This window comes from Chiloscyllium plagiosum, chromosome 36, assembly GCF_004010195.1.
Source record: "Chiloscyllium plagiosum isolate BGI_BamShark_2017 chromosome 36, ASM401019v2, whole genome shotgun sequence".
NCBI classification, from domain to species: Eukaryota; Metazoa; Chordata; class Chondrichthyes; order Orectolobiformes; family Hemiscylliidae; genus Chiloscyllium; species Chiloscyllium plagiosum.
In genome coordinates, this window is record NC_057745.1 from 32,917,211 (window position 1) to 32,945,011 (window position 27,801).

General features: G+C 40.4%; 1 protein-coding gene across 5 annotated transcripts in view; it reads right to left on the reverse strand.

Annotated features, from left to right (window-relative positions):
* The window catches only part of arnt2 (aryl-hydrocarbon receptor nuclear translocator 2), a 462,386-nt gene that overhangs the window by 376,719 nt on the left and 57,866 nt on the right, over positions 1-27,801 (reverse strand). For all 5 annotated transcript variants that reach the window (XM_043677623.1, XM_043677621.1, XM_043677622.1 and 2 more), the window contains one exon: positions 22,783-22,996. In XM_043677623.1, coding sequence (XP_043533558.1) covers positions 22,783-22,996 — 214 coding nt within the window. The remainder of the gene's footprint in view (positions 1-22,782; positions 22,997-27,801) is intronic.

Here is a 27,801-nt window from a genome sequence, read left to right on the forward strand (position 1 = left end):
TCGATTCTCCTGTTCCCTGGATGCTGCCTGACCTGCTGCGCTTTTCCAGCAACACATTTCCAGCCCTGATCTCCAGCATCTGCAGACCTCACTTTCTCCCCTAACAAATTGGTTAGACCAGAGAAACCCAGTGGATGTTATCTATTTAGACTTCCAAAAGGCCTCACGGAAGGCTGCTGAGTAAGGCGAGGGCCCATGGTTTTTGAGGTGAGCTACTGGCATGGATTGAGGATTGGCTCTCTGACAGAAGGCAGAGGGTTGGGGTAACAGATTCATTTTTGGAATGACAGCTGGTGACAATTGGCATCCCGCAGGGTTCAGTGCTGGGACCGCAGCTGTTCACTTTACATATTAATGATCTGAATGAAGGGACAGGGTGCACTCTGGTGAAGTTTGCCGATGATATGAAGTTAGGTTGATAATCAAGCAGTACTCAGGCAGTGGGGAGGCTGCAGAAAGATTTAGACAGTTTAGGAGTGTTATCCAAGAAATGGCTGATGAAATTCAATGTGAGCAAATGTGAGGTTTCGTACTTAGGAAAAAAGAATACAGACATGGACTATTTTCTAAACAGTGAGAAAATTCATAAAGCCAAAGTACAAAGGGATCTGGGAGTGCTAATCCAGGATTCTCTAAAGGTTAACTTGCAGGTCGAGTCTGTGGTTAAGAAAGCAAATGTAATGTTGTCACTTATCTCAAGAGGGTTAGAATATAAAAGTAGCAAAGTGCTTCAAGACTTTATAAAGCTCCAGTTAGGCCCCATTTAGAATACTGTGTCCAATTTTGGGTTCCACACCTCAGGAAGGACATACTAGCACTGGAGCGTATTCAGTGGAGATTCACACAGATGATCCCTGGAATTACAGGCCAAACATATGATGAATGGCTGAGGATCCTGGGATTACATTCATTAGAGTTCAGAGGTTGAGGGGAGATCTAATAGAGACTTATAAGATAATAAATGGCTTAGAAAGGGTGGACGCAGGGAGTTGTTTCTGTTAGGCAGGAGACTAGAACCCGTGAGCATTGCCTTAGAATTAGAGGAGATGGAAATGTGTTGCTGGAAAAGCGCAGCAGGTCAGGCAGCATCTAGGGAACAGGAGAATCAACGTTTCGGGCATTAGCCCTTCTTCAGGAATGGCTGAGGATCCTGGGATTATATTCATTAGAGTTCAGAGGTTGAGGGGAGATCGAATAGAGACTTATAAGATAATAAATGGCTTAGAAAGGGTGGACGCAGGGAGTTGTTTCTGTTAGGCTAATGCCCGAAACGTCGATTCTCCTGTTCCCTAGATGCTGCCTGACCTGCTGCGCTTTTCCAGCAACACATTTCCATCTCTGATCTCCAGCATCTGCAGACCTCACTTTCTCCTTAGAATTAGAGGGGGTCAATTTACAACAGAAATGAGGAGACATTTCTTCAACCAGAGAATGGTGGCCTACGGAATTCATTGCCACGGAACGCAGTGGAGGCCGGAATGTAAAATGTCTTCAAAGCAGAGATTGATTAATTCTTGATCTCGCAAGGAATTAAAGGCTACGGGGAGAGTGTGGGTAAGTGGAGTTGAAATGGCCAGCAGTCATGATTAAATGACAGAGTGGACCCGATGGGCCGAATGGGCTTACTTCCACTCCTATGTGTTATGATCTTAAATCCCACTTTAACAACCTTCTACACAACTCCACAGATGTTTGTATCATCTACAAACTTACTAGCCCACCCATCTACATTTTCATCGAAGTCAATAATATATATCGCAAATAGCAGATGACCCAGTACAGATCTTTGCGGACCACCACTACTCATAGATCTCCAACCAGAAAAGCACCTTTCAATCACCACCCTCTGCCTTGTATGGACAAGCCAATTCTGAATCCATGCAGCCAAGCCATCATGGATGCATGCATCGTGATCTTCTGAATGAGCTGACCATGAGAGACCTTGTCAAAAGCCTTATTAAAATCCATGTAGATAACATGCACTGCTCCATAATCATCGATCACCTTTGTTTTTGTTTGAGGTGACGACAATCAGGTGAGCTCCTGCATTTAAGCTGTGGAAATAACCTACAATAGTCTAGCATTGCAAAAGTTGTCAGGATATAGCTTGTAGAAGTTTAAAAACCTTGTACGAAACTAGCAACTTAACAAAGCTCACTCTGAATTTTCAGAGTAAATGTTATTACCATCTTGAAAATTAAATGTTTATTAAGTAAAGAAAATTAGGCTGGTTGAAGAAAATGACTTGAATAAACAGTGAGATCTCTGACTTCATTAATAAATTACACCATTTTCTGACCATTATACACGACAGATTCTTTATCACCCACATATTCAGAAGATGATATTAGCAATTTTAGCAATACCTATAAAGTTTCTAAAATGATGCAAAAAGATCCAAATTCAGGAGTTTGTCCTTTACGCTAAATCTGCCCAAAATGTCTCTCATATCAGTTGGCTTAAATGGATGTTAGGTCCCTTGCATATAATAAAGGAACTAATATCTGTAAAAGCATCCCACTTTGGAAAGTAAGAACATTGACTTTCCAGACTACCTTTCAGTTAACCAAGCAAAAATTTAAGGGGCAGCTGAAGATCATCAACAAGATTTCTTTCTTTTTAAACTTGGCTTAGTGTGCATCCAAAACAAGAACAGGTCCTGCCAGTTCCACAACATGACTGCAGGACTGCATTCACATGCCTTATTATTAGATTACTTACAGTGTGGAAACAGGCCCTTCGGCCCAACAAGTCCACACCGACCCAAGCGCAACATAGTTACAAAAATCTTATAGTTTTGTCAGTGCAGAATCTGTACCATCCCAAGGTCAATAAGGAGAACTCGCTGACTTCATCCTCAAGAGTAACGTCTAGAAGATGCACTAGAATACGATGCTTTCACACACTTTCACAAAGGCAAACCTCCAAATGAAGAGTCACTGACAATGGCACAGACATTCTTGAACTAATTTAATAAGAAGTTAACTACTAACAATCATGGCTAAATGATAACATTCTCACCTGTGTGGACCCAAGCTTAACTCTAAAAACTTGAGCACCTAGGCTAATACCACAATTTTTAAAAATGATATGGTCAATATTTTCATCTTTTGATGCAGTGATGCATCAGCCTAATGAAATTTCTCTGAGCTGCTGCAATGTCAGTATACCTTTCCTTACATTAGGTGCCCAAAACTGTACAGAGTTTCCAGTGGAGACCACAGACTATGATAACACTTGTTTAGATTAGAGTGGTTCTGGAAAAACACAGCAGGTCAGGCAGCATCCGAGGAGCAGGAAAATTGACATTTCGGCAAAAGTCCTTCATCAGGAATGATGAAGACCAACATTTCATTTAGAACATTCCTGATGAAGGGCTTTTGCCCGAAACGTTGATTTTCCTGCTCCTCGGTTGCTGCCTGACCTGCTGTGCTTTTCCAGCATCACTCTAATCTAAATTCTGGTCTCCAGCATCTGCAGTCCTCACTTTTGCCTCTATGATAACACGGTTTTCTCTCCATAGATGGTGCCAGACCTGCGAGTTTCTCCAACAACTTCAGCTTTTGTTTGAGATTTGATTAGTCTCTTGTACAATTTTAGCAAAACCTCCCTACTCCCTAAAGACAAATATTTCATTTAAAACATAGAACATTACAGCACAGTACATGCCCTTCAGCTTTCCATGTTGCGCCGCCCTGTGAAACCAATCTGAAGCCCACCTAACCTACACGATTCCATTCTCGTCCATATGCCTATCCAATGACCATTTAAATGCCTGTAAAATTGGCAAGTCTACTACTGTTGCAGGTAGTGCGTTCCATGCCTCTACTACTCTGAGTAAAGAAACTACCTCTGACATCTGTCCTATATCTCTTACCTGTCAATTTAAAACTATGTTCTCACGTGCTAACTATCGCCAACCGAGGAAAAAGGCTCTCACTGTCCACCTGATCGAACCCTCTGATTATCTTATGTCTTAATTAAGTCACCTCTTAACCACCTTCTCTCTAACAAAAACAGCCCAAGTCCTTCAACCTTTCCTTGTAAGACCTTCCCTCCATACCAGGCAACATCCCAGTAAATCTCCTCTGAACCCTTTCCGAAGCTTCCACATCCTTCCTATAATTCGATGATCAGAACTGCAAGCAACACTCCAAATGTGGCTGCGCCAGAGTTTTGTACAGCTGCAGCATGACCTCGTAGTTCCAAAACTTGATCCCTCTACCAATAAAAGATATTACACCATATGCCTTCTTAACAGCCTATCAACCTGGGTGGCAACTTTGAGGGATCAATGTGCATGGACACAGAGATCTCTCTGCTCATCTTCACTACCAAGAATCTTTCCATTCACCCAGTACTCTGCATTCCTGTTACTCCTTCCAAAGTGAATCACCTCACACTTTTCTGCATTAAACTCCATTTGCCACTTCTCAGCCCAGCTCTGCAGCTTATCTATGTCTCTCTGTAACCTACAACATCCTTCAACGCCATCCACAACTGTACCAACCATAGTGTCATCCACAAATTTACTAACCCATCCTTCTACACCCTCATCCAGATCATTTATAAAAATGACAAACAGCAGTGGACCCAAAACAGAACCCTGCAGTACACCACTAGTAACTGAACTCCAGGATGAACCTTTCCCATCAACCACCACCCTTTTCTTTCAGCTAGCCAATTTCTAATCTAAACCATTAAATCGTCTCAATCCCATGCCTCTGTATTTTGTGCAGTAGTCTATCATGGGGAGCCTTATCAAATGCTTTACTGAAATTTGTCCTTCCCATTAACCACAACTTGGATGCTAGCTTTTTGTGATTCATGGATGTGGATTCTCAAATCCCTCTGCTACATAGCATTCTGTAGTGAAAGGCTTGAGAAGGTTTGTAGCTCAGGTTGAGGTTTAGGGTGTAGGTTTGCTCGCTGAGCTGTAGGCTGGATATCAAACCCTAGGTAACATCATCAGTGGAGACCTGTATTCTGTAGTCTTTTCCATTTAAATCTTTTTAATATTTTTCCTGCTAAATTCCATAACGTCATGTTTCTCGACACTATATTCCATTCGCCCTTTTTTATCTGCCCACTCACTTAGCCTGTCTATATCCTGTAATGGACCATACCAAACCCCCCCAAAGTGTTTGAAAAAGATGGCCGAGGCTCCAATCTTTTCTTAATTCTAAAGGCAATTGTAAGACATTGTATTCTGGATACAATTCAATTAGTCAGACTGCCAGACTTGAAGCAAAACACACTTTATTCTTACCCTGTAGTTAAAATATGAACCAAAGAATAAAGAATTGGAATAATGTAACTTTACTGGATATTTTAGCAGAATAATAGATAATTTAACTACTAAACAGCAACTGTTCCAATATAGTAACACCCTTGAAAAGGCAAGTCCAATAAACAGACAGCCTAACATGCAATTCTGGCAGCAGGAAGAGAACCCAAGCTTATAGCTGTAATAGAGAGAGGAATAGCTTCAAGAACCCAGCAACTACTGAAAATTAAACTAAAATCTGATTCTACAGGAGCTTAACTCCACCCATACATGCCGCTTCTATTGCTTCAAGTTATAAAAAAACCCAAGACCTCACAAGCTATTTACTTTATTGACTTGGAACAGAATGCTCAGAATCTCTGTCTCAACTTCTCTTCATGACAAAATGGATGAATTATTTCTTAAAGCCCATAACATCATCGAAGTCCCTCTGCTGATTCTTTGCATCATCCTCACCACTTGCCTTCCCACCTTGGCTGTAATACACTTGCTATCCTCATCCAAGTCATTAATATATATTGTAAACAAGTGTGCCCCCAGCACCAGTCCCTGTGGCATACTGCTAATTACAGGTTTCTATTCTAAAAATGGCTTCCTTAACCCAACTCTGTCTTCTATTAGTTATTCAATCATGTATCCATGCTAATATACTACCTCTATCACTTTATTAAACCCCCTAATAAATCAGTGGGAAATTCAGAAACAGATTTGTAAAGAGATTTCAGTTATCTGTAAAAATAATAGGGTGATTATGGTATGGGATTTTAACTTTCCAAACAGACTGGGACTGCCACAGTTTAGATGGAGAGGAATTTGTTAAGAGTGCACAAGAATATTTTCTGATTTATGTATGTGGATGTACCTGCTAGAGAAGGTGCAAAACTTGACCTACGCTTGGCAGGGCAGGTGACTGAGGTGTCAGTGGGGGAGCACTTTGGGGCCAGCAACAATAATTCTATTGGCTTTAAAATAGTGATGCCAAAGGATTGGCCAGATCTAACAGTTGAAGTTTTGAATTGGAGGAAGGCTAATTTTGATGGCATTTCAAAAGCTGATTGGGTGCAGATGTTCTCAGGTAAAGGGACAGCTGGAAAATGGGAAGCCTTCAGAAATGAGATAACAAGAGTCTAGAGACAGTATATTCCTGTTAGGGTGAAAGGAAAGGCTGGCAGGCGTAGGGAATGCTGGATGACTAGAGAAATTGAGGGTTTGGTTAGTAAAAAAAAGGAAGCATATGTCGGTATAGACAGGATAGATCAAGTGAATCCTTAGAAGAGTATAAAGGCAGGAGGAGTATACTTAAGAGGGAAATCAGGATGGCAAAAAGGGGACATGAGATAGCTTTGGCAAATAAGGTTAAGGAGAATCCCAAGGGTTTTTACAAATACATTAAGGACAAAAGGGTAACTAAGGAGCAAATACGACCCCTCAAAGGTCAGCAAGACAGTCTTTGTGTGGAGTCGCACGAGATGGGGGGCATACTAAACAAGTACTTTGCATCAGTATTTACTGTGGAAAAGGATATAGAAGATATAGAATGTAGGGAAATAGATGGGGACACCTTGAAAAATGCCCATATTACAGAGGAGGAAGTGCTAGATGTCTTGAAACACATAAAAGGTGGATAAATCCCCAGGACCTGATCAGGTGTATTCCAGAACTCTGTGCGAAGCTAGGGAAGTGTTGGGCCCCTTGTTGAGATATTTATATCATCGATAGTCACATGTGCGGTGTCAGAAGACTGGAGGTTCGCTTACATGGTGCCACTGTGTAAGAAAGGTGGTAAGGAAAGGACAAGCCAGGGAACTATAAACCAGTGAGCCTGACGGGTGGGCAAGTTGTTGGAAGGAATTCTGAGGGACACAATGTACATGTATTTGGAAAGGCAATCACTAATTAGGGATAGTCAACGTGGCTTTGTGCGTGGGAAATCATGTCTCTCAAACTTGATTGAGTTTTATTGTAAAAGTAACAAAGAGGGCAGAGCGGTGGACGTGATCTATATGGATTTCAATAAGGTGCTCGACAAGGTTCCACATGAGAGACTGGTTAACAAGGTTAGATCACATGGAATACAGGGAGACCTGGCCATTTGGATACAGAACTGGCGCAGAGGAAGAAGGCAGAGGGTGGTGGTGGAGGGTTGTTTTTCCAGACTTGAGGTCTGTGACCAACGGAGTGCCACAAGGATTGGTGCTGGGTCCACTACTTTTCATCATTTATGTAAATGATTTAGATATGAACATAGAAGGTATAGTTAGTAAGTTTGTAGATGACATCAAAATTAGTGGACAGCGAAGGAGGTTACCTCAGAGTGCAACAGGATCTTGATCAGATGGGAAGCATGTTGTGAAACTTGAAAGGGGTCAGAAAAGATTTACAAGCATGTTGCCAGGGTTGGAGGATTTGAGCTATAGGGATAGGCTGGGGCTTTTTTCCCTGGAGCGGCAAAAACTGAGTAGTGACCTTATAGAGATTTATGAAATTATGAGGGGCATAGATAGGATAAATAGACAAAGTCTTTTCCGTGGGGTGAGGGAGTCCAGAACTAGAGGATATAGGTTTAGGGTGAGAGGGGGAAGATATAAAAGGGACCTATGGGACAACGTTTTTACGCAGAGGATAGTGAGTGTATGGAAAGAGCTGCCAGAGGAAGTGGTGGAAGCTGGTACAATTGCAACATTTAAAAGGCATCTCAATGGGTATATGATAGGGAGGGTTTAAGAGGGGTATGGGCCAAGTGCTGGCAAATGGGACTAAATTAGGTTGGGATACCTGGTCAGCACGGATGAGTTGGACCGAAGGGTCTGTTTCCGTGTTGTACATCTCGATGACTTTAGGTTCATTTTAATACATAGCCTAGCCCATAGTACCTTCTCAAATACCTTTTGAAAATTCAAATAGAGTACATCCACTACTTGCCCTTTATCTATCCTGCTTGTTACCTCCTCAAAGTATTCCAATAAGTTTGACAGGCAGGACTTCCCCTTAAAGGCATACTGACTGTTTGATCATATTATGTATTTCTAAACACTCTGCTATTACATTCTTTGTAATAGGCTGTAACATTTTTCTAATGAGAAGTTAAGCTAACTAACCTGTAGGCACCTTCTTTTGCCTCCTTTCATTCTTAAATAAAGGCTTTCATTAGCAGTTTTCCAATCTTCTGAGGCTTTTCTAAAATCTAAAGGTTCCTGGAAAATTACTATTAGTGCATACACTATCCCTGTAGCTCCTACTTTTAATGTCCTAAGTTGTTGCATCCCATCAGCTCCAAAGGATTTTCATCACTAGTTTCCCCAAAACATTTTCTCTAGCAGATTATGTTTATTTCCTCTTTTCCTTTTGCCTCTTGAAAATGTAATAAATTTTCAAATGCTTTTAGTGCCTTCTACATTGAAGAGTGATGCAAAGTATTTATTCAATTCCTTAATATTTTCCCAGCCTCATTCTCTAAGGGGCTTTTGGAGCTTAGCTTTGCAAAATTTAACCCATAAAACCTTTTAGGTTAATTGCTCGTTGTTTTAACTGCAATTTCTAATAGTTATTCAATAGTTAAAAAAGAACTTCAATTACTACAAATGTAAAGGTAAAAAAGCTAGTCACATTTTCCATGGATTCCAGGGTTCTTTCATCTCTTGAGACAGATTAAAACTCCTGCTCCAGTACTCAACTCACAAGGACTAATAAGACACCGTTCTCCTCTTCACCCCTTTATTTCCTACTAATAAATACACAATTACATCATAAAGATTGTGAAGTGAAATTATTAAAGCAGATGGGAATAAAAAATTGTAATTAACAATTTGGAAAAATTATAACGAATCTGATTTACTTCCAGCTGCTGATTTTTCAAAGATAAAAACAACAAATATGCAAACAGTCAGCTTTAGCCAATAAACTACAAAGAGATCCCGAATTATTGAAATAACTGAAAGGACTTTGCCTGAGAAGTTGCCATTCCTGGTGCCCAAGCGATTTTCCTTAAAACTGCTAATAGAGTCTGAACATCTTAAAATATCACATTTTTACTTTTTGGCAGTTAAATTGCATTAAGAGCTGTGATAAATCTAAATAAACAAATGCATAACTTTGCATTTTCACTTCATTATAGCATTAAACTTTCTTTAAATATCATAAAACATTTGTAAGTTGATCAAAGCAGCACGTAACAATAACTATTATGTATATACTACGCTTTGCGCAGCAAAAGCTCCAAAAGCACTTCTCATGTTACTAAGCCATGTAAGGATGCACTAGGACAGATAACCAAATGCATGGTCATAGATGCATTTTATAGATCTCTTAAAGAAGAAAGAAAGAGAGAGAGGGAGAGAGAGAATTAGTGATGGAATTCCTGAACTTGGATTTTGGGTACTCGAAGGCATTATCACCAACAGTACAGAATTTAAAAGGAGGCTCTGCGAGATGCCAGAATTGGACGGGGTACACATATCTTGGAGGGCTATAGGTGGTTACAGAGATTGACCATAGAAGGATTGGAAAACAAGTTGAAAACTTTAAAGCCAAGCCATTGTTTCAGGAGGAACCTCTAACATCAAGAAGCACAGGACTGATAGGTGAATATATTTTAGACTATGTTTGGATAGCAGCAGTACAGATGAACTTAAATCCACAGAGGGCAAATCATAGAAGACCAAACAGCTGTATGTAGGACATGAACTCAACAAGCATAATTTGTTTTCACTTTTCCCTTGTGGAACTCCTATCCCAGCAATATAGAATGCATGCGAATTTGGAGATGATTTGTAGCTCAGTTTGTAAGTTTGCTCACTGAGCTGGTTGACTTGTTCTCAGACGTTTCGTCACCATGCTAGGTAACATAATCAGTGAGCCTCTGACGAAAAACTGGTATTCTAGCCCACTAGCTATTTATTTGTCTTGGTCTTTTCTGAGAGGTGGGTAGAGTCCAAATCAATATGCTTGTTAACAGAATTCTAGTATGTGTCTTTGTTTAGTCTGTCCCAAGATGGATGTAATGTCCCAGTTGAACTGGTGTCCCTCTTCATCTGTGTGTATGAATACTAGTGATAGTTGATCATGTCTTTTCGTGGTGAGTTGGTGCTTACGTAACCTGGTGGCTAGTTTCCTGCCCATATGTTCAATGTGATGTCTGTTTTAGTCCTTGCGGGGCATTTTGTACAGGACGTTCATTCTGCTGGCTGTTGGTACAGGGTCCATTAAATTCATCAGGAGCTGTTTCAGTGTGGTGGTAGGTTTGTGGGCTACCACGATGCCTAAGGGCTTGAGTAGTCTGGTCATCATCTCCGAGATGTCTTTAATGCATGACAGGATGGCTAGAGTCTCTGACGTGTTGTGTCTATTTGCTTAGGTCTGTTGTGTCAGAATCGGCAGACTGTGCTTATCGGTTATCCATTGTTCTTGAATACATTGAATGTGTTTCTCCTCAGCTTCTCGTAACTCCTGAGTGCTGCAGTGTATTGTGGCTCATTTAAATAATGTCCTGATGCAGCTCAGTTTGTGGGTGTTGGGATGATTGTGCCTGCAGTTGAGTATCTGGTCAGTGTGTGTGGCTTTCCTGTAAACATTGGTCTGCAGGTCTCCATTGGCTTTTTGGCTCCAGTATAGTAAGATACACATTGCATCACAGAAATGAACTTAAAGCACTCTGGCAGAACTGCTTATATCCTTTCTCAAGTAAAGAGTTCAAAACTGTACACAAGACTCCAGATGTGATCTTACTAAGATCCTGTACGGCTGCAGCACATCCCAACTTTTATATTCCACTCAGTTTGCAATAAAAGTTTTCCATTTGCCTTACTAATCACTTCCTTCCTGCCTAGTAACATTTTGTGATTCACTTACCAGAACACTCAGATTCCTCTGTACCTCCAAGTTCTGTAATGTCACTCTATTTAAGTACTTTACTGCTTTTTATTTTTACTGACAAAGCAAACAAATTCACATTAGCCTACATTGTACCCCATATACCAAATATTTGCCCATTCACTCAAAGATCCTGCAAAGGGATGCAGATTGCCTAACAGCTTAAACTCTTACCTAGTTTGTTGACATCAGAAAATTTAGCCACCATATATTTGGTCTCTTCATCCAAAGAGATTGACATAATTGAGGCACGACTATTTATTCCTTTTCGACCCCACTAGTTACAGCATGACAACCTTAAAAAAAGGTCCATTTATACCTATACTCTGCTTCCTGTTAGCCAGCTAATCCTTGTTAATGTTCATGTTAATACGTTATTTACACTATCAGTTCTTAACTTGTGCAGTAGCCTCCGAGATATGTTACTTGTATAGCTCTTCCAAAGTACACCATCAAATACTTTTGGAAATCCAAGCACGCTACATCTACAGATACTTCTTTGTCAACCTTACTTTATAATCACACAATTAAGTCTAATAAATTCATTAAACATAATTTCCCTTTCCCAAAACCATGTTGACTCTGCATACTCTCATTAAGACACAACCTCCTGAATACTAATTCTAGCAATTTCCTTGTGATGTTAGGCTAATTAGCCTATAGTTTCATTTTCTGTCACGCACCTTTCCAGAAAAGAAGAATTATATTTGTTATTTTCCAATCACTGGCATCCCTCCAGACTCTAAGAAAGTTTGGACGATTGTAACTTAATAGCTGATAACTAGGGGAAAGGGGTAACTAGAGAAAGGGTAGCGTCCATTAAGGGCAACAGTGATAATTTGCGCTTGAAGCCAGAGGACATAGATAGGGTTCTAGATGAATACTTGAATGTGTTGGTATTCACTGGTGAGAGGAATGATAAGACTATAAGACATAGGAGCGGAAGGAAGGCCATTCAGCCCATCGAGTCCACTCCGCCATTCAATCATGGCTGATGAGCATTTCAACTCCACTTATGGGTATGGAAATCAGGGAGAAGGTCTGTGATACAAATAAAGAAATTAGCATAGACAGAGAGGAGATTCTGAGTGATCTGGCATGCTTTAAGAGTAGCTCACTGTATGAAATGAGGCCATAGGAGAGATGCCAAAGGACTGAAGGATAGTCGATGTAGTACCGTTATTCAAGAAGAGAACAGGAATAAACCAGGAAACTACAGGTCAGTCAGTGTAACCTTAGTGGTAGGGAAACTGAGGGTGGCACGGTGGTTCAGTGGTTAGCACCGCTGCCTCACAGCGCCAAGGACCAGGGTTCAATTCCAACCTCGGGTGACTGTCTGTGTGGAGTTTGCACATTCTCCCCGTGTCTGCGTGGGTTTCCTCCGGGTGCTCCGGTTTCCTCCCACAATCCAAAAATGTGAAGGTTAGGTGAATTGGCAAAATTGCCCGCAGTGTTAAGGGATGTGGTTAGGGGCACTGGTTAGAGGAAACGTAGTGTTATAGACTAGGGAAAGTGGCCTAGGTGCGATATTCTTCAGAGAGTCAGTGTGGACTTGTTGGGCCAAATGGCCTGTTTCCACACTGTGGGATTCTAAGAAAGTATCGGAAGCATGGTTAGCAAGTTTGCGGATGACAGCAAAATTAGTGATATAGTAGACAGTGAGGAAGGTTATCTAAGAGTACAAAGGGATCTTGATCAATTGGGTACTGAGCTCAGTGGCAAATGGAGTTCAATTCAGATAAATGCAAAATGTTGAATTTTGGTAACACGAACAAGGGCAGGACTTACACAGTTAATGGCAGGGCCCTGATGAGTGTTGTCAAACAGAGAGATCTAGGAGTTCAGGTACATTGTTCCTTGAAAGTTGCATCACAGGTAGACAGGATTTGGTACACCTGCTTTCATTGCTCAGACCATTAAGCTATAGGAGTTGAGAATTTAAGGCCAAATTGGAGTACGATGTACCCAGTTCTGGTCACCATGCTATTGGAAGGATATTATTAAATTGGAGAGGGTGCAGAAAAATTTACAAGGATGTTACAGGGATTGGAAGACTTCAGTGTAAGGAGAGGCTGGATAGTCTGGGACTTTTTTTCACTGGAGCATAGAAGATTGAGGTGTGACCTTATAGTGGTTTACAAAATCGTAGGGGCATAGATAAGGTGAATTGCAAAGGTTTTTTCCTTAGACTAGGGGAGTTCAAAGCTAGAAGACATAATTTTCAGGAGGAAGATTTAAAAGAAACCGGAGGGGCAACATTTTCACACAAAAGGTCATTCATATGTGGAAAGAGCTGCCAGAGGAAGTGGTGGAAGCAGGTACAATTACAACATTTAAAAGATATTTAGGTAGTATATGCATAATAAAGGCTTAGAGAGATATGGGCCAAACACAGGGAAATGGTACTAGTTTAGTGTGAGAAACCTGGTCAACATGGATGAGTTGGACTGAAGGTCCTGTTTATGTTCAGTTTGACTCTACGACTCTACAATTAATCTGCACTTTAGGCAGGAGGGATTAGTCAAGAACAGTCAAAATGATTTTGCTAAGGGGAGATCACTTCTGAACAACTTGGTTGACTTTTTCAAAGAGTTGACTAGGTGAGTGGATGAGGGTAATGCCCAGTAGTTAAAAGCCCACGAGTTCCAAGTAAATTTGGCTAATTAGATCTAGAATTTGGTAACTTGCATGAAGCAGAGAGTGATTGTTGTGAGGTGTTTTTGTGACTGGAAGCCTATGCCTAGTGGGGATTTGCAGGGATCAGTATTGTGACCCATGCTGTTTTGTGGTATATATGTGATTTAGACGTGAATGTAGGAGAATAGATCATTAAGTTTGCAGATGACATGCAATTGGGGTGGGGGGGGGCGGGGGGGGTGGGTGTTAAGGGTGGTAAATAGTGAGGAGGGTAGTCTCATATGGACGGGTTAATCAATGGCAAATGGAATTCAATCCAGATAAATGCAAGCTGATGCATTTGTACAGAACAAAGACGACAAGGGAATACATGATGAAGCATGTACCCTGAGAAGCATCAATAACCAGAGGGACCTTGGTGTGCATGTTCACCAGTCCTTTGAGATATTGGGACAGGTAGATAAAGTGGTTATGATGATACATGGGATATTTGCCTTTATTAACCAGGGCAGAATTTAAGAACAGGGAAATAATGGGGGATCTATATAAAATGTTGGCAAGGCCGAAGCTAGAGTGTTGAGAGTCTGGAGTCCACGTTATAGGGAAGATGTGATTGCACTTGAGAGGTTGCAAAGAGATTTACCAGGATGTTGCCTGATCTGGAGATTTTTGGCTATCAAGGGAGATTGGATAGACTCTGCTTGTTCTCTTTGAGAAGAGGAGCATGAGGGGGATGATTGAGATGTATAAAATAACAGAGGCCATAGATAGATGGTGGAGGGAACAATGAACAGTTAAGTTTTCCAATAATTAAGTTACTCTAAATTCTGTTTTCTTTTGTTCTTGTTTCAATTGTCGCGTTTAAATAAATTCTGTTTTGCTTAAAGCCAAGTGGTTGACCAGTTGTATCATACCTGGAACACTCACTTCACATCTGCCTTTAAAAATAAGAAAACGTTAGGGTCTAGGCTACCTTCTTAAAATATTTTGAGGGAACCTGACCTGGTCCATAACAATATTATTGACTAATTTATTACAGAAAGCCAGAATTATATATTATTTAGAGTCACAGAGTCATTCAGTCATATAAAATGCAAACAGACCCTTCGGCACAACTCATCCATGCCAACCAAATATTCCAAACTAAACCAGTCCCACCCGTCTGCATTTGGCCTGAATCCCTGCAAACCTTTCCTATTCACATATTTATCCAAATGTTTTTTAAAGGTTATAACTGTACTTGCATCCGCCACTTCATCTGGCAATTCATTCCACACACCAAGCATTCTGAATAAAAGTTGCCCCTCGTGTTCTTTCTCCTTTCACCTTAAAAATATGTGTCCTAGTTTTGAACTCCACCAACTGAGGGAAAAGACCTTTGCTATTTACCTTATCTATGCCCATCATGATTTTATAAATCTCTGTAAGGTCACGCACTCAACCTCTTACGTTGCAAAGTAAGAAGTCCCAGCCTATTTTTACTCAAACCCTCCATTCCTGGCAGCATGCTTTCATATGATGAGGAATACATTGTTCTGTAGAAGATTGGCTAGTGTGTCCATAAAGCTATTATTCATTTAGTCTACATTTGGAATAACCTACACATTTATTTCTATAACATTCTCAGTGTCTGTACTTTCAAGCTGAATTTTTGCCTGTTCCATAGATTTTTCTACATAAAGCTTGTTGCCTAGACAAGCTATTTATGAAATTATTATCTCTGCCCAGAAATGGCATTAAGGAGACTTGTTTTATATATGATATACTTGATTCAACCTAGGGATAATGTTAAATGATAACCTTGCCTGCACTGAGAAAGAATAAAAAATAAATGTGTGACTAGCCAGTGCCACCTCCTGGTTATATTATAAAGTAACACAGCTGTCATTTAATGAAACAATATCATATAAATAATTAAATAACTTCAAGGTTCATCAGCTTACTCTGATAGGAGTATTTTTCCTGTTTGGCCTTCTCTATGTTCTACAGCTATTCATCACACTCCACCAGCAAAACTCATCGCCAGCTTAAAAAAAGGAAACCACCCATTTCCTTATAAGGACCTTGCACATGCTCTGCACTATGTTATTTCAATTGTTTTAGAACAAAGAGGCTAAAATAGAGGTCATGTCACAGTCACATGTTCCTGAGCTTCGAAGCTGGATTCATAAGTACAATCATCTAATTCAGCACAAATTCTTTCAAATTCCAACTCAATTCTTTTCTTAATTTTAAGCTCTGAAATTGTGCTTTTTTTTAGTGAAGGTGTAAGCCTCTAATATCAAAATATCCATTTCTCTCAACACAGATGCTGACTGACCTGCAGAGACTTCCAGCATCTTCTGTTTCTATTTCAGATTTCCAGCATCTGCACTATTTTGTTTGTGTGTAAGGCCTTTTATGTTCCAAGGACACTGTACCACTTATCTCAAAGCCAGTTCCATGGTAGTCTTACTCAAAGGATAAAGTCTGATAGTTCAACTGGGAAATAAACAGTGATCTTAAATTCTTTTAAATAGAACATTAAAAAAATACAGCACAGTATAGTATAGGCGCATCAGTCCTCCATGTTGTGCTGGCCTTTTATCCTACACTGAGATCAAACTAACCAACATACCCTTCATTGTACTAACTTCCATGTGCCTATCCAAGAGTCACTTAGTTGTCCCAAATGTATCTGACTCTACTACTGTTACGACACGAGGTAAACCCCTCTGCTAACTTAACCCTGACACACAGAGTTAAAGCTCACCTTGTGTGTAATCTGTTAAGTTGAGAAGCAAAGAACGATCCCAGATCTATTTAAATTAAAATTAACAATTTTATTATTTAAATCCAAAAGAGATCACTAAAACAACAGCTATTTACAACTCCTTTCTCTTAAACCTATCTTTTACCTCCCACTCTACAATACTGGTCAGATAAAAAAACCCTGATTAAGATTTAGAAAAAAAATTAAATTTCAAAACCAGCCAGCCTTTTCGATTCTCCTTTGTAGATTTTCCTCTGTACTTTTCTGTTTCGTCTTCTCTTCGGTCTTCTGCTACACAACTTTCCTTATGGACAGGTACCTTTCAGAGAGCTATTCAGCTGACAGTCTGTTGTTGTTGGTGCTCTTTGATGTTCTCCCGCAAACTATTCAAAATGTCTTATTTTATACCCCAAAACATCGGATCATTTCATTGTTTTGATGTGATCGCAAACAGTAAAATTTAAATTAGATTGGATTTTGATATCTGGGGCGTAATTTAAACTGATTGGCCGAATTTGAATTTGTTTTTGTTCCATGACAACGCAGCTCCACCTATTTGTTTCAATCAAATGTTACATTTTTTAAATTGTTCAGCACACTCTGTGCTTTCAGTCAGTCCTCACCAATTTCCTCTCTTTCAAAGGTACAGTACGCACCTACACCTTCATAACAACCACCATTGCTGTCACTACATTCCACGTACCCGCCATTCTCTGAGTGAAGAACCTATCTCTGACATCTCCCCTAAACCTTCCTCCAATCACCTTAAAATTATGCCTCCGCATGATAAGACATTTCTGCAGGGAAAAAATCTGTCTATCCACATCTCTCAACATCTTGCACACTCTTAAGTCACTGCTCATCCTTCTTCACTCCAATGAGAAAAGCCCTAGCTCCCTCAACCTATCTTCATAAGGCATGCCCTCCAGTCCAGGCAGTATCCTGGTAAATCTCCTCTGCACCCTCTGTAAAACTTCCACATCTTTCCTACAATAAGGTGACCAAAACTGAAAACAAGTGCAGTCTAACCAGGACTCTACACAGCTGCAGTATAACCACGTGGCTCTTAAACTCAATTCCGCCTGCTAATGAAAGCTAACACACCAGATGCCTTCTTAACAACCCTATCAACCTGGGTGGTAACTTTGAGGGATCTATGGACATGGACCCCAAGATCGTTCTGGTCCTCCACACTGCCAAGAATCCTGCCTATGACCCTGTATTCTGCATTCAAATTCGACCTTCCAAAGTGAATGACTTCACACTTTTCCAGGTTGAACTCCATCTGCCACTTTTCTGCCCAGTTCTGAATCCTGTCAACATCTCGCTGCAACCTACAAAAGCCCTCAACTATCCACAACTCCACCAACATTCGTGTCATCAGCAAACTTACTAACTCACCCTTCCACTTCCTCATCCAAGTCATTTACAGAAATCACAAAGAGCAAAGAGCAGTGGTCCCAGAACAGATGCCTAGGGAACACCACTGATCACCAAGCTCCAGGCCGAATACTTTCCATCTACCACCACCCTCTCTCTTCTATGGGCCAGTCAATTCTGTATACAGACAGGCAGGTTTCCCTTTATCCCATGCGTCCTTACTTTCTGAATGAGCCTACCACGGGGAACCTTTTGTCAGATACCTTACATCTCTGCCCAGTGCTTACATTTTTTTTAAAATGTTCATGGGATGTAGGTGCCAGTTGGCTGGGCCAACATTTATTGTCCATTGCTTATTATTCTGAAGAAGGTGATGCAGAGATATCTTCATGAACCACTGCAGTCCTGGATTCTTTTGCCAATAGAAACAATTTCGCCTCTAGTTTTGTTTAGTTCACACTTGGGACTTGGGCATTGCCAGCTTGCAGCATTTATTGCCTGTCACGTCTGCCTTCTTGACCTGCTGTGGGTGGACCCACAAAGCCCTTGGGTACAGAATTCTGCTCACAATATTGAATTCCTCTGTCAAATCTTTTCTTAGGCCTTTTTGCTCTAAACATCAGCTTCTCCAGTATATCACATAAACTGATTGTTAAAACATGGAGATTCCTAAGTTTATGATGTTTTCAGACTTTATTTTCAAATGTAGGGTGCACAGAAGAAACCATGTGATCTGCGTTGGAATCAGCCTGACAGTACACCTGGGGTTTAGTTGTTAGAGATCAAAGTACTGAGATTGTTTTATTGAGAGGGAGCTACATGATATTTATGCTTGGAAACAAATTGCAGCAATTCTTAGGTAGCTGGGGTGGCACGGTGGCTCAGTGGTTAGCACTGCTGCCACACAGTACCAGGGAGCCAGGTTCGATTCCAGCTTTGGGCAATTGTCTTTGTGGAGTTTGCACATTCTCCGTGGATTTCGTCCAGGTGCTCCAGTTCCTCCCACAATCCCAAAGATTGCAGGTTAGGTGAATTAGCCACGCTAAATTGCCCATAGTGTTCAGGGATGTGTAGGTTAGGTGCAGAATGCAGAATAATAGGGTAGGGGAATGGGTTTGGGTGGGTTACTCTTCGGAGTGTCACTGTGGACATGTTGAGCCAAAGGGCCTGTTTCCATTCTGTAGCGATTCTATAAAAATAGTCTACAATGAATAGACACTGAATATTCCAAGCTCCCAGAAACATATAATGAACATCAAGTTGTAAACTGTTGTGTTGCAAACTGTCCTTTTACTTGTAAGAAGAGGGAGATGGCAATTAAAGATAATTGATTTGCATTTCTACTTGGAGACAAAGCTAATATGGTTCCTTTTGCCATGGAGAACAGGGAAGGCGGCGGCATTCTGTTTCCATACTACTGATGACCCTTTAACCCCAAGAGCTACAATTTGCTAATAGGTCCATTGTGGCACTACATCAAATACTTTTTGGACATTCATAAACACATTAACCCAAATGAATGCCGGCAATCCTCTTATTTATTTAAATAAATCAATCAAGTTAATCAAAAACAATTTATCTTCACAACCAATGTTTCCTTTTGTTGTTATGACTTCACACTTTAACAAGTGCCACCTGATTTTGTTCCCAATTACTTTACTTAAAGTCATCTCACTACTGATATTCTATTGGCAGGCCTGCGGTTGTTGGGTTTAGCCCCCTCCCCATCACCTATGCAACTCTATGGACAACTTCCCTACATTACAACAGTGACTGCACTTCAAAAGTACTTCACTGACTTTAAACACTTTGGGATGTCCTGAATTCATGAAACACATTATATCGATATAAATCTTCTGTCTTTAGCTTTGTCATCTCTCCTCCAAAAGGCCATTTTTCTTTTGAAGATGATTCCAAGATATGAAACAAAAAACCTAAATGTTTATGAGGAAAACCTCACAGAATGCAACTTGTTTTTATTAGCGATAATCCTGAGGATATGAGTCTGAAGGGGTGGATTAAAACTTCAGCAAAAATAGTATCAATTTAAACAGCACAAATAATCATATGTAACATCAGTAACAAACTGCCTAACTAGAGTCGACAGGCTTAAAACAGTAGTCAAAGCAAAAGGGCAATATTAAAAAGGAAATTAGAAAATAAAACAGCATGAAAAAATATTGGCAAGTAAAATCAAGGAAAACACAAATAACGTTTATAAACACAGCAAAAGGTTGACTAAGGAAACAGCATGATCGATTACTTACTAGAGTGGTGCCAGAAGACTAGAAAATTGTAAATGCTACAAAGATTTTCCTGCCACTGCATTAACAGAGGAAATCAGCACCGCTAACATAATTAAATGTGCACCTAGAGCTGGAAACAAGTACCAACTCCACCCATACGCACACATGTTGTGCTACTGATGTCCAAGGATGTCTTGCAACCCTCACTCCACTTGGTATTCCTTAACGTAGACATCTCGATGTTGAGTCACTGGCAGTAACATCACAGGCCCTGTGGCTATTCAGGTGGTGCGTGCACAATATGCAGTTATAGTGACAATATATACAGCCTATGGATAAACCTTACAAATAGAAGCCAGTTAATTTAACTTTGGTTGTGGAAATACTTTTAGAACCAATAATCCAAGACAAAGTTAACTGTCATTTGGACAAATGTGGAGGTCTGAATGAAGTTTCCTCGAGCTCAGTACTAGAAGTCCTGCTTTTCCGAATGAATATTATTGACCCAATTGTGTGTGCATAAGGTAATATTTCAAACTTAGCAGGTTACACAAAACTTGCAAATCCGTCTACTGTAAGGAGGATTGTAATAGGCTTCAAGAGGACAGACAGGTTGGTGAAGCACAGGCACATGTTTAAGAAAATTTAGTGATTTACTTTTGTTGAATGAAGGAGGAAAGTCATTATCAAATAATTCTAAAGGGTGATGGAGCAGAGATATCTGGAAATTTGTGTGCAAAACTGGTGGCAGGAGATGTTGAGAAAGAGACACCCTTGACTTTACAAATAGCACCTCACAGTACAATAGCAAGGAAGTTGTGATAAATTTTATAAAATGTAGGTTCAACCTCAACTGAATACTGTATTCAATTCTGGGCACTATATTTTAAATAGAATATGAAGGTTCAGAGACAGCACAAAGAAGATTTAAGAGAATCCAGGAATAAGCAGCTTCAGATATGTGGATATACACTACCAGTTGGAGTTGACCTCCTCTGACAAGAGAAGGTTGAAAAGACATTGGATGGAGGCATTCAAACTAATGTGGGGTTGAAAGATTGTTCCCATTGCTGAAAATGTGTTGCTGGAAAAGCACAGCAGGTCAGGCAGCATCCAAGGAACAGGAGAATCGACGTTTCGGGCATGAGCCCTTCTTCAGGAATGTCATCCTGAAGAAAGGCTCATGCCCAAAACGTCGATTCTCCTGTGCTTTTCCAGCAACACATTTTCAGCTCTGATCTCCAGCATCTGCAGTCCTCACTTTCTCCTCAAAGATTGTTCCCATTGGGTTTGCTTTCTTTGAATCAGAGAAAACCAAGTGGAGATTTATTTGAGATGCATAAAATTATGATGGCAGGGTTACATTGTATAGGAAAGACCCATTTCCCTAAACAGAGAGACCAATAACCTAAGGAATGGTACCATGGATTCAGAGATTTGACGTAAGTGGTGGATAATTTGAACAGAGTTGAGGAATAATTTTGTCCAGTGGTGGATCTACAACCAACTAATGAAAAGGGAAGGAGAAACAAAACCCTTAATTGCATTTAAAAACAAACTTGAATGCACACGTGCAGTGTTTTAACCTGTAGGGTGATGGCAGAAGAAGGAATTAGAACATAGAACATAGAAGAATACAGCGCAGTACAGGCCCTTTGGCCCTCGATGTTGCGCCGATCCAAGCCCACCTAACCTACACCAGCCCACTATCCTCCATATGCCTATCCAATGCCCGCTTAAATGCCCATAATGAGGGAGAGTCCACCACTGCTACTGGCAGTGCATTCCATGAACTCACGACTCGCTGAGTAAAGAATCTACCTCTAACATCTGTCCTATACCTACCACCCCTTAATTTAAAGCTATGCCCCCTCGTAATAGCTGACTCCATACGTGGAAAAAGGTTTTCACGGTCAACCCTATCTAAACCCCTAATCATCTTGTACACCTCTATCAAGTCACCCCTAAACCTTCTTTTCTCCAATGAAAACAACCCCAAGTGCCTCAGCCTTTCCTCATATGATCTTCCTACCATACCAGGCAACATCCTGGTAAACCTCCAATGCCTCCACATCCTTCCTATAGTATGGCGACCAAAACTGCACAAAATACTCCAGATGCGGCCGCACCAGAGTCTTATACAACTGCAACATGACCTCAGGACTCCGGAACTCAATTCCTCTACCAATAAAAGCCAGTACGCCATATGCCTTCTTCGGCACTATTTAACTGGATTAGATGAGGATTGGCTTTCTTCACTAGCACAAACACAATAAGGTGAATGTCTTCCTTTTGTGCTGAAATCTGTCCACGCTTCTGTGATTCACCCAAAACCTATTCACCCTCTTCGTTGTGAAAGACCTTTGTGAACTTGTGTAATGTGAATCAACATGTAATCAAAGTTCAAATGTAATCTATTCTCAGTCATTTCATTTATTAGATTTGCTGTTATATTTAACTAATTTCTAAAAGTTGAGTGATATTTATAATCATGCAGGTATTTATTGGTCAAACGCAGAACTACTTTGGTAGATGGCAAGGCAGTTCTAATACTTAGCTACTTTCAAGCAACCTCTGACATACCAGATTTTCATTACCAAGCAAATACATACCGGTCATGGAACTTTCTGATGTAGACAGCTGCTCTCTCAGTTTTTCGACATCATCCGGATGAACCTGATCATACAAGGTACTTCCAAACCATTCAGATTGTGGATGATTTAAAACAGGTGTAACAGAGTCTGAAACATAGATGATTCTTCCAGTCTCAGCTGCAGCTACAAAAAGGAATCCATCTGCTGCCTCCAAAATCAAATGTTTCAACTCCTGAAAGAGAAGGGAAAATATGTAAGTTAAAATTCAGAATCACATTTCACTACCATGAGGGTTGTTTAGTTTAGACATTTCAATGAAGATCTACCATAAAGAACTAATAACTTATTCTCCCTCATTTGCAGACTAAGAGAAACACTAAATTCAATCCTGGAATGAGAAGGCTGTCCTATGAGGAAAGACTGAGTAGAATGGGCCAATATTCTCTGCAGTTTAGAGGATTGAGAAGTGACTGCATTCAAACATATAAAAGTTTTCAGTAATTTTCAGAGGTGGCTCATTCCACTGACTACAGAGTCCAGAAATGAGAGTCATAGTCCTTGAACAAGTGGCAAATCATTTCTGATTGAGATTAAGATTAGATTAGATCAGATCACTTACAGTGTGGAAACAGGCCCTTCGGCCCAACAAGTCCACTCTGACCCTCCGAAGAGCAATCCACCCAGACCAATTCCCCTACATTTATCCCTTCACGTAACATTACGAGCAATTTAGCATGGCCAATTCACCTAACCACATTTTTGGACTGTGGGAGGAAACCCACGCAGACATGGGGAGAATGTGCAAACTCCACACAGATAGTTGCCTGAGGCGGGAATTGAACCCGGGTCTCTGACTTGGCTAACCACTGTGCCGCCGTGCCGCCCAAGAGAAACTTCTTCATCGCGAAATTTGCAAATCTTAAGAATGATCTATTTCAGAGGCTTGTGGATGCTTGAGCATTTTCAAGTCTCTGATTGATAGGCACTAAGGGGATAAAGGAACAGGATAGAAGCATAGTAAAGTCAGCCATGATGTAAATGAATGGCAGAGCATGGTCCAGGGATGTATGATGTACTCCAGCTCTTTGTCATGTTCAAGTCACAGTTCAACATATTTTCTATGTCCTTATATGAAATCTGTAATTAAAATTCTCCAATCTTTATTATACCAGTTGCCAGTTGCGTGGCACTCTTTACTCAAGAATGACACTCTCCCCATGTGCTTCTATTCAACTCCAATTGACACATTACTTTATTAACTTTTGCTTTAAAACAAACGTCATGTAGAAGCAACACTTGTGGTGTTCAGTTTGTAGGGGTTATGACGAACAGCAAAATACATTCAAACTATTTATCTTTGAAACACTTCAAAACCATGTTGCAAGTTTGCTCGCTGAGTTGGAAGGTTTGTTTTCAGGTGTTTTATCACCATGCTAGGTAACATCATCAGTAAGCCTCCGATGAAGTGCTGGTGTTATGTCCTGCTTTCTATTTATATGCTCGGTCTCTTAAGGTGGGTGATATTTCCGGTTCTTTTTCTCAGAGGTTGGCAAATGGGGTCTAAATCGATGTGTTTATTGATGGAGTTCCAGTTTGAATGTGAGGCCTCTAGGAACTCCCGTGCGTGTCTCTATTTAGCCAGGATTCAAAACCAGAACAACATCAATAAACACATCAATTTACCACAGTACCTTTCATTCTCTTTTGTTCTCAGGAGTACAGTCCCAGCTTTTCCAACCCAACTTTGTAGCTAGAATCCTTCACCCATGTAACCTTTCGACTAAATATTTTCTGCACTCTCTCAAGAATTCTGGTATCCTTCCTCGTGCGGTCCGGAACTGGACACAGTATTCTAGGCATGGCGTAACCAAAGCTTTACATTGGTTCAGCATAACTTCTCCGCTTCTATCCTCAATTCCACAACCGCAAGACTCCATATGCTTTCATAACTCTCACTTACAAATATTATTATTATTCAAGCAGAAGGGCCATCATTGAGCAATGGTAAAAGTGCTCTCAAAGACACTGTAGTACCAATGACAATCCTCCTAAAACTGCACTTGAAGTTATGTATCGTCGACAAAGAGTGTGGTGCTAGAAAAGCACAACCAGTCAGGCAGCATTCAAGGAGGAGAGTTGACGTTTCGACCATAAGCTCCTGATGAAGAGATTATGTTCCTCAAATGCTGTCTGACCGGCTGTACTTCTCCAGCACCACACTTTTCGACTTGGATCTCCAGCATCTGCAGTTCTCACTTCCTTCTTGAAGTTATGCATGTTAAAGCACTTTACTTTCAATACCAAGCTTGTATAATCACAGCAAGACTTCATTATACCAATAAATGAAGGGTAAACAGAAACACAAATTATTCAAATTTACCACAGGTTAAATAGGACACAAACATTTTTATTGACAACATATTAAAAATCTCCAACACAGCACCATGATGTGGAGGAGCCAGTGTTGGACTGGGGTGGACAAAGTTAAAAATCACACAACACCAGGTTATAGTCCAACAGGTCTATGTGGAAGCACTAGCTTTTGGAGAGCTGCTCCTTCATCAGGTAGCTGATAAAGGAGCAGCGTTCCAAAAGCTAGTGCTTCCAAATAAACCTGCTGGATTATAACCTGGTGTTGTGTGATTTGTTTTAACAATTAACACCACAAATTTAGGTCATTAAATTGATATTTAATCTCAATCGATGGAATCTAAATCTGAGGTCAAAGACTAACGGAAGTGCATCTCAACACCTCCGCTTTAACTAGACTTTTGTTTATGATAGCTGAAAAATGTGTTGCTGGAAAAGCACAGCAGGTCAGGCAGCATCCAAGGAGCAGGAGAATCGACGTTTCAGGCATAAGCCCTTCTTCAGGAAGAAGGGCTTATGCCCGAAACGTCGATTCTCCTGCTCCTTGGATGCTGCCTGATCTGCTGCGCTTTTCCAGCAACACATTTTTCAGCTCTGATCTCCAGCTGAAAGATGGAGATCAGTCCTCACTTTCTCCTTTTGTTTATGATATTCAAGATTAGTGTGACTTAACAGAATTAGTTTTATTCAGCACATCTGACATTTGGCTAACATTAAGGTTGACACCAACATCCACCTTCATAGGTGATTGGATGCCATGACAACGGGGCATTCTGTTACTCTTAGGGATGCTCAAGATTTTGCCAACAGGGGCATCTGGGTCATTGACAGTAGCTTCTTTCTTTGGTTGTTATCTCATTCACCAACTTGTTTTTCACCACTGCTTTGTCATTTTTCTTCCCTGCATTTTAAGACTAAGCTGTGTTAGCGATTTTTGAGAAGATTTGTAGCTCAGGTTGATAAGTTTGTAAGTTAGCTCGCTGAGCTTGAAGGTTTGTTTTCAGACGTTTCGTCACCATACTAGGTAACATCATCAGTGAGAGTCTCCGGTGAAGGGCTGATGGTATGCCCCCCTCTATATTTCTAGGTCTTGGTTTCTGAAGGTGGGTGATGTCATTTCTGGTTCTTTTTTTTCCAAGGGAAGGTAGATTGAATCCAAATTGTGTTTATTGATGGAGTTCTGGTTAGAATGCCATGCCTCTAAGAATTCTTGTGCTTGTCTTTGCATCACCTGTCTGAGGAAGTGGGCGTTGTCCCAAAGTGGTGTCGTCCTTTGTCTGTATCTATGGAAACTAGTGAGAGTGGGTAGTGTCTTTTGGTGGCCAGTTGGTGTTCATGTATCCTGGTGGCAAGTTTCCTGCTAGTTTATCCGATGTAGTTTTTTTTTTTTTACAGTTCTTGCATGGCATCTTGTAAATAACGTTAGTTTGTTTGGTAATACCTCATGGATCCTTTAGGTTCATTAGTCGCTGTTTAAAGTATGTTGGTAGGTTTGTGGGCTACCATGATGCCAAGGAGTCTGAGTAGTCTGGAAGTCATTTCTGACATGTCTTTGATGTACGGTAATGTGGCTATAGTTTTTGGTTGCGTTGTGTCTGCTTGTTTGGGTTTGTTTCTGAGGAATCAGCAGATTGTGTTTATTGGGTACCCGTTTTTCTTGAAAATGTTGTAGATATTTTACTTGTGCTTTTTGTAATTCTTCGGTGCTGCAGTGTGATGTTATCTTTTCTGATGAAGTTGGTGCTGTCTGGTGTTTGTGATCCTGTTTTTCCTAGTAGTGACTAGGATGTGATAAGGGCTGTAACGTCAAAGAAGACCATTATTTAGTCCTCTATTTTGCTGTCTTTGATGGCATTCAGGAATTCTTGGGTGGAATGAATGGAGTGGCGTGAATCTTCAATTAGGTGTTTTAGCTTTTGATGGAATTCTTTGGCTAGTCTGTATGTTGGTGTTTTTAGTGTTCAAGATTTCAGAAGATCATTGCAGCTTCTTTTAATCTATCTTTTCCCAAACCCCATATGAACATCTGACAACTACAAAACAATGACTTTATATACTTTAGCTTTCCCAAAGAAAATTCCACTATAGAACATGACCAATAAAAATTAGTTGCTCAGATTATTTGGAGCTATTTGAGAGGAGCATTCAACAAGGTAGCCACACATTAGAAATGATTGTTGCTTGATTTTCATTAGTTTAAAAAAAAAACATGAATTGCTGTTTAGTTGATTACAGAAATCATGACAAAAGATATATCTTTTCCAATATTAAAGCTCTTTCCCTTGAGGACTGTTAAGCCATCTAGCTGAGCACATTACACAATAGCACATCAATCAATAATTTGGTGGGCTTCTTTGTCAGACTCCGATCAAAGGTGGGAGCAGAGTTTAACTGGAAATGTGTGCTGCACTAGTATGTTTTTCTGCAGTCAGGATTTCTCAGTGTAAGGATTTTCCTTCTCAGTATCCTTCGAAAAGCTGAAGAGAAGTTTTCATTTTTGCACCTCGAGTTCAGAGTGATGACAAAGAATACCAAGCAAATAAGTAACTGAAGCTAAAATAGATGATTAAGATGAAACACAAATTAGCATCTTATGGAGAAAACAGACACACGACAGCAGTGCAGAGCCTCCTTTTCTGTAAGGAATTTTCTTTTCCTGGAAGAATG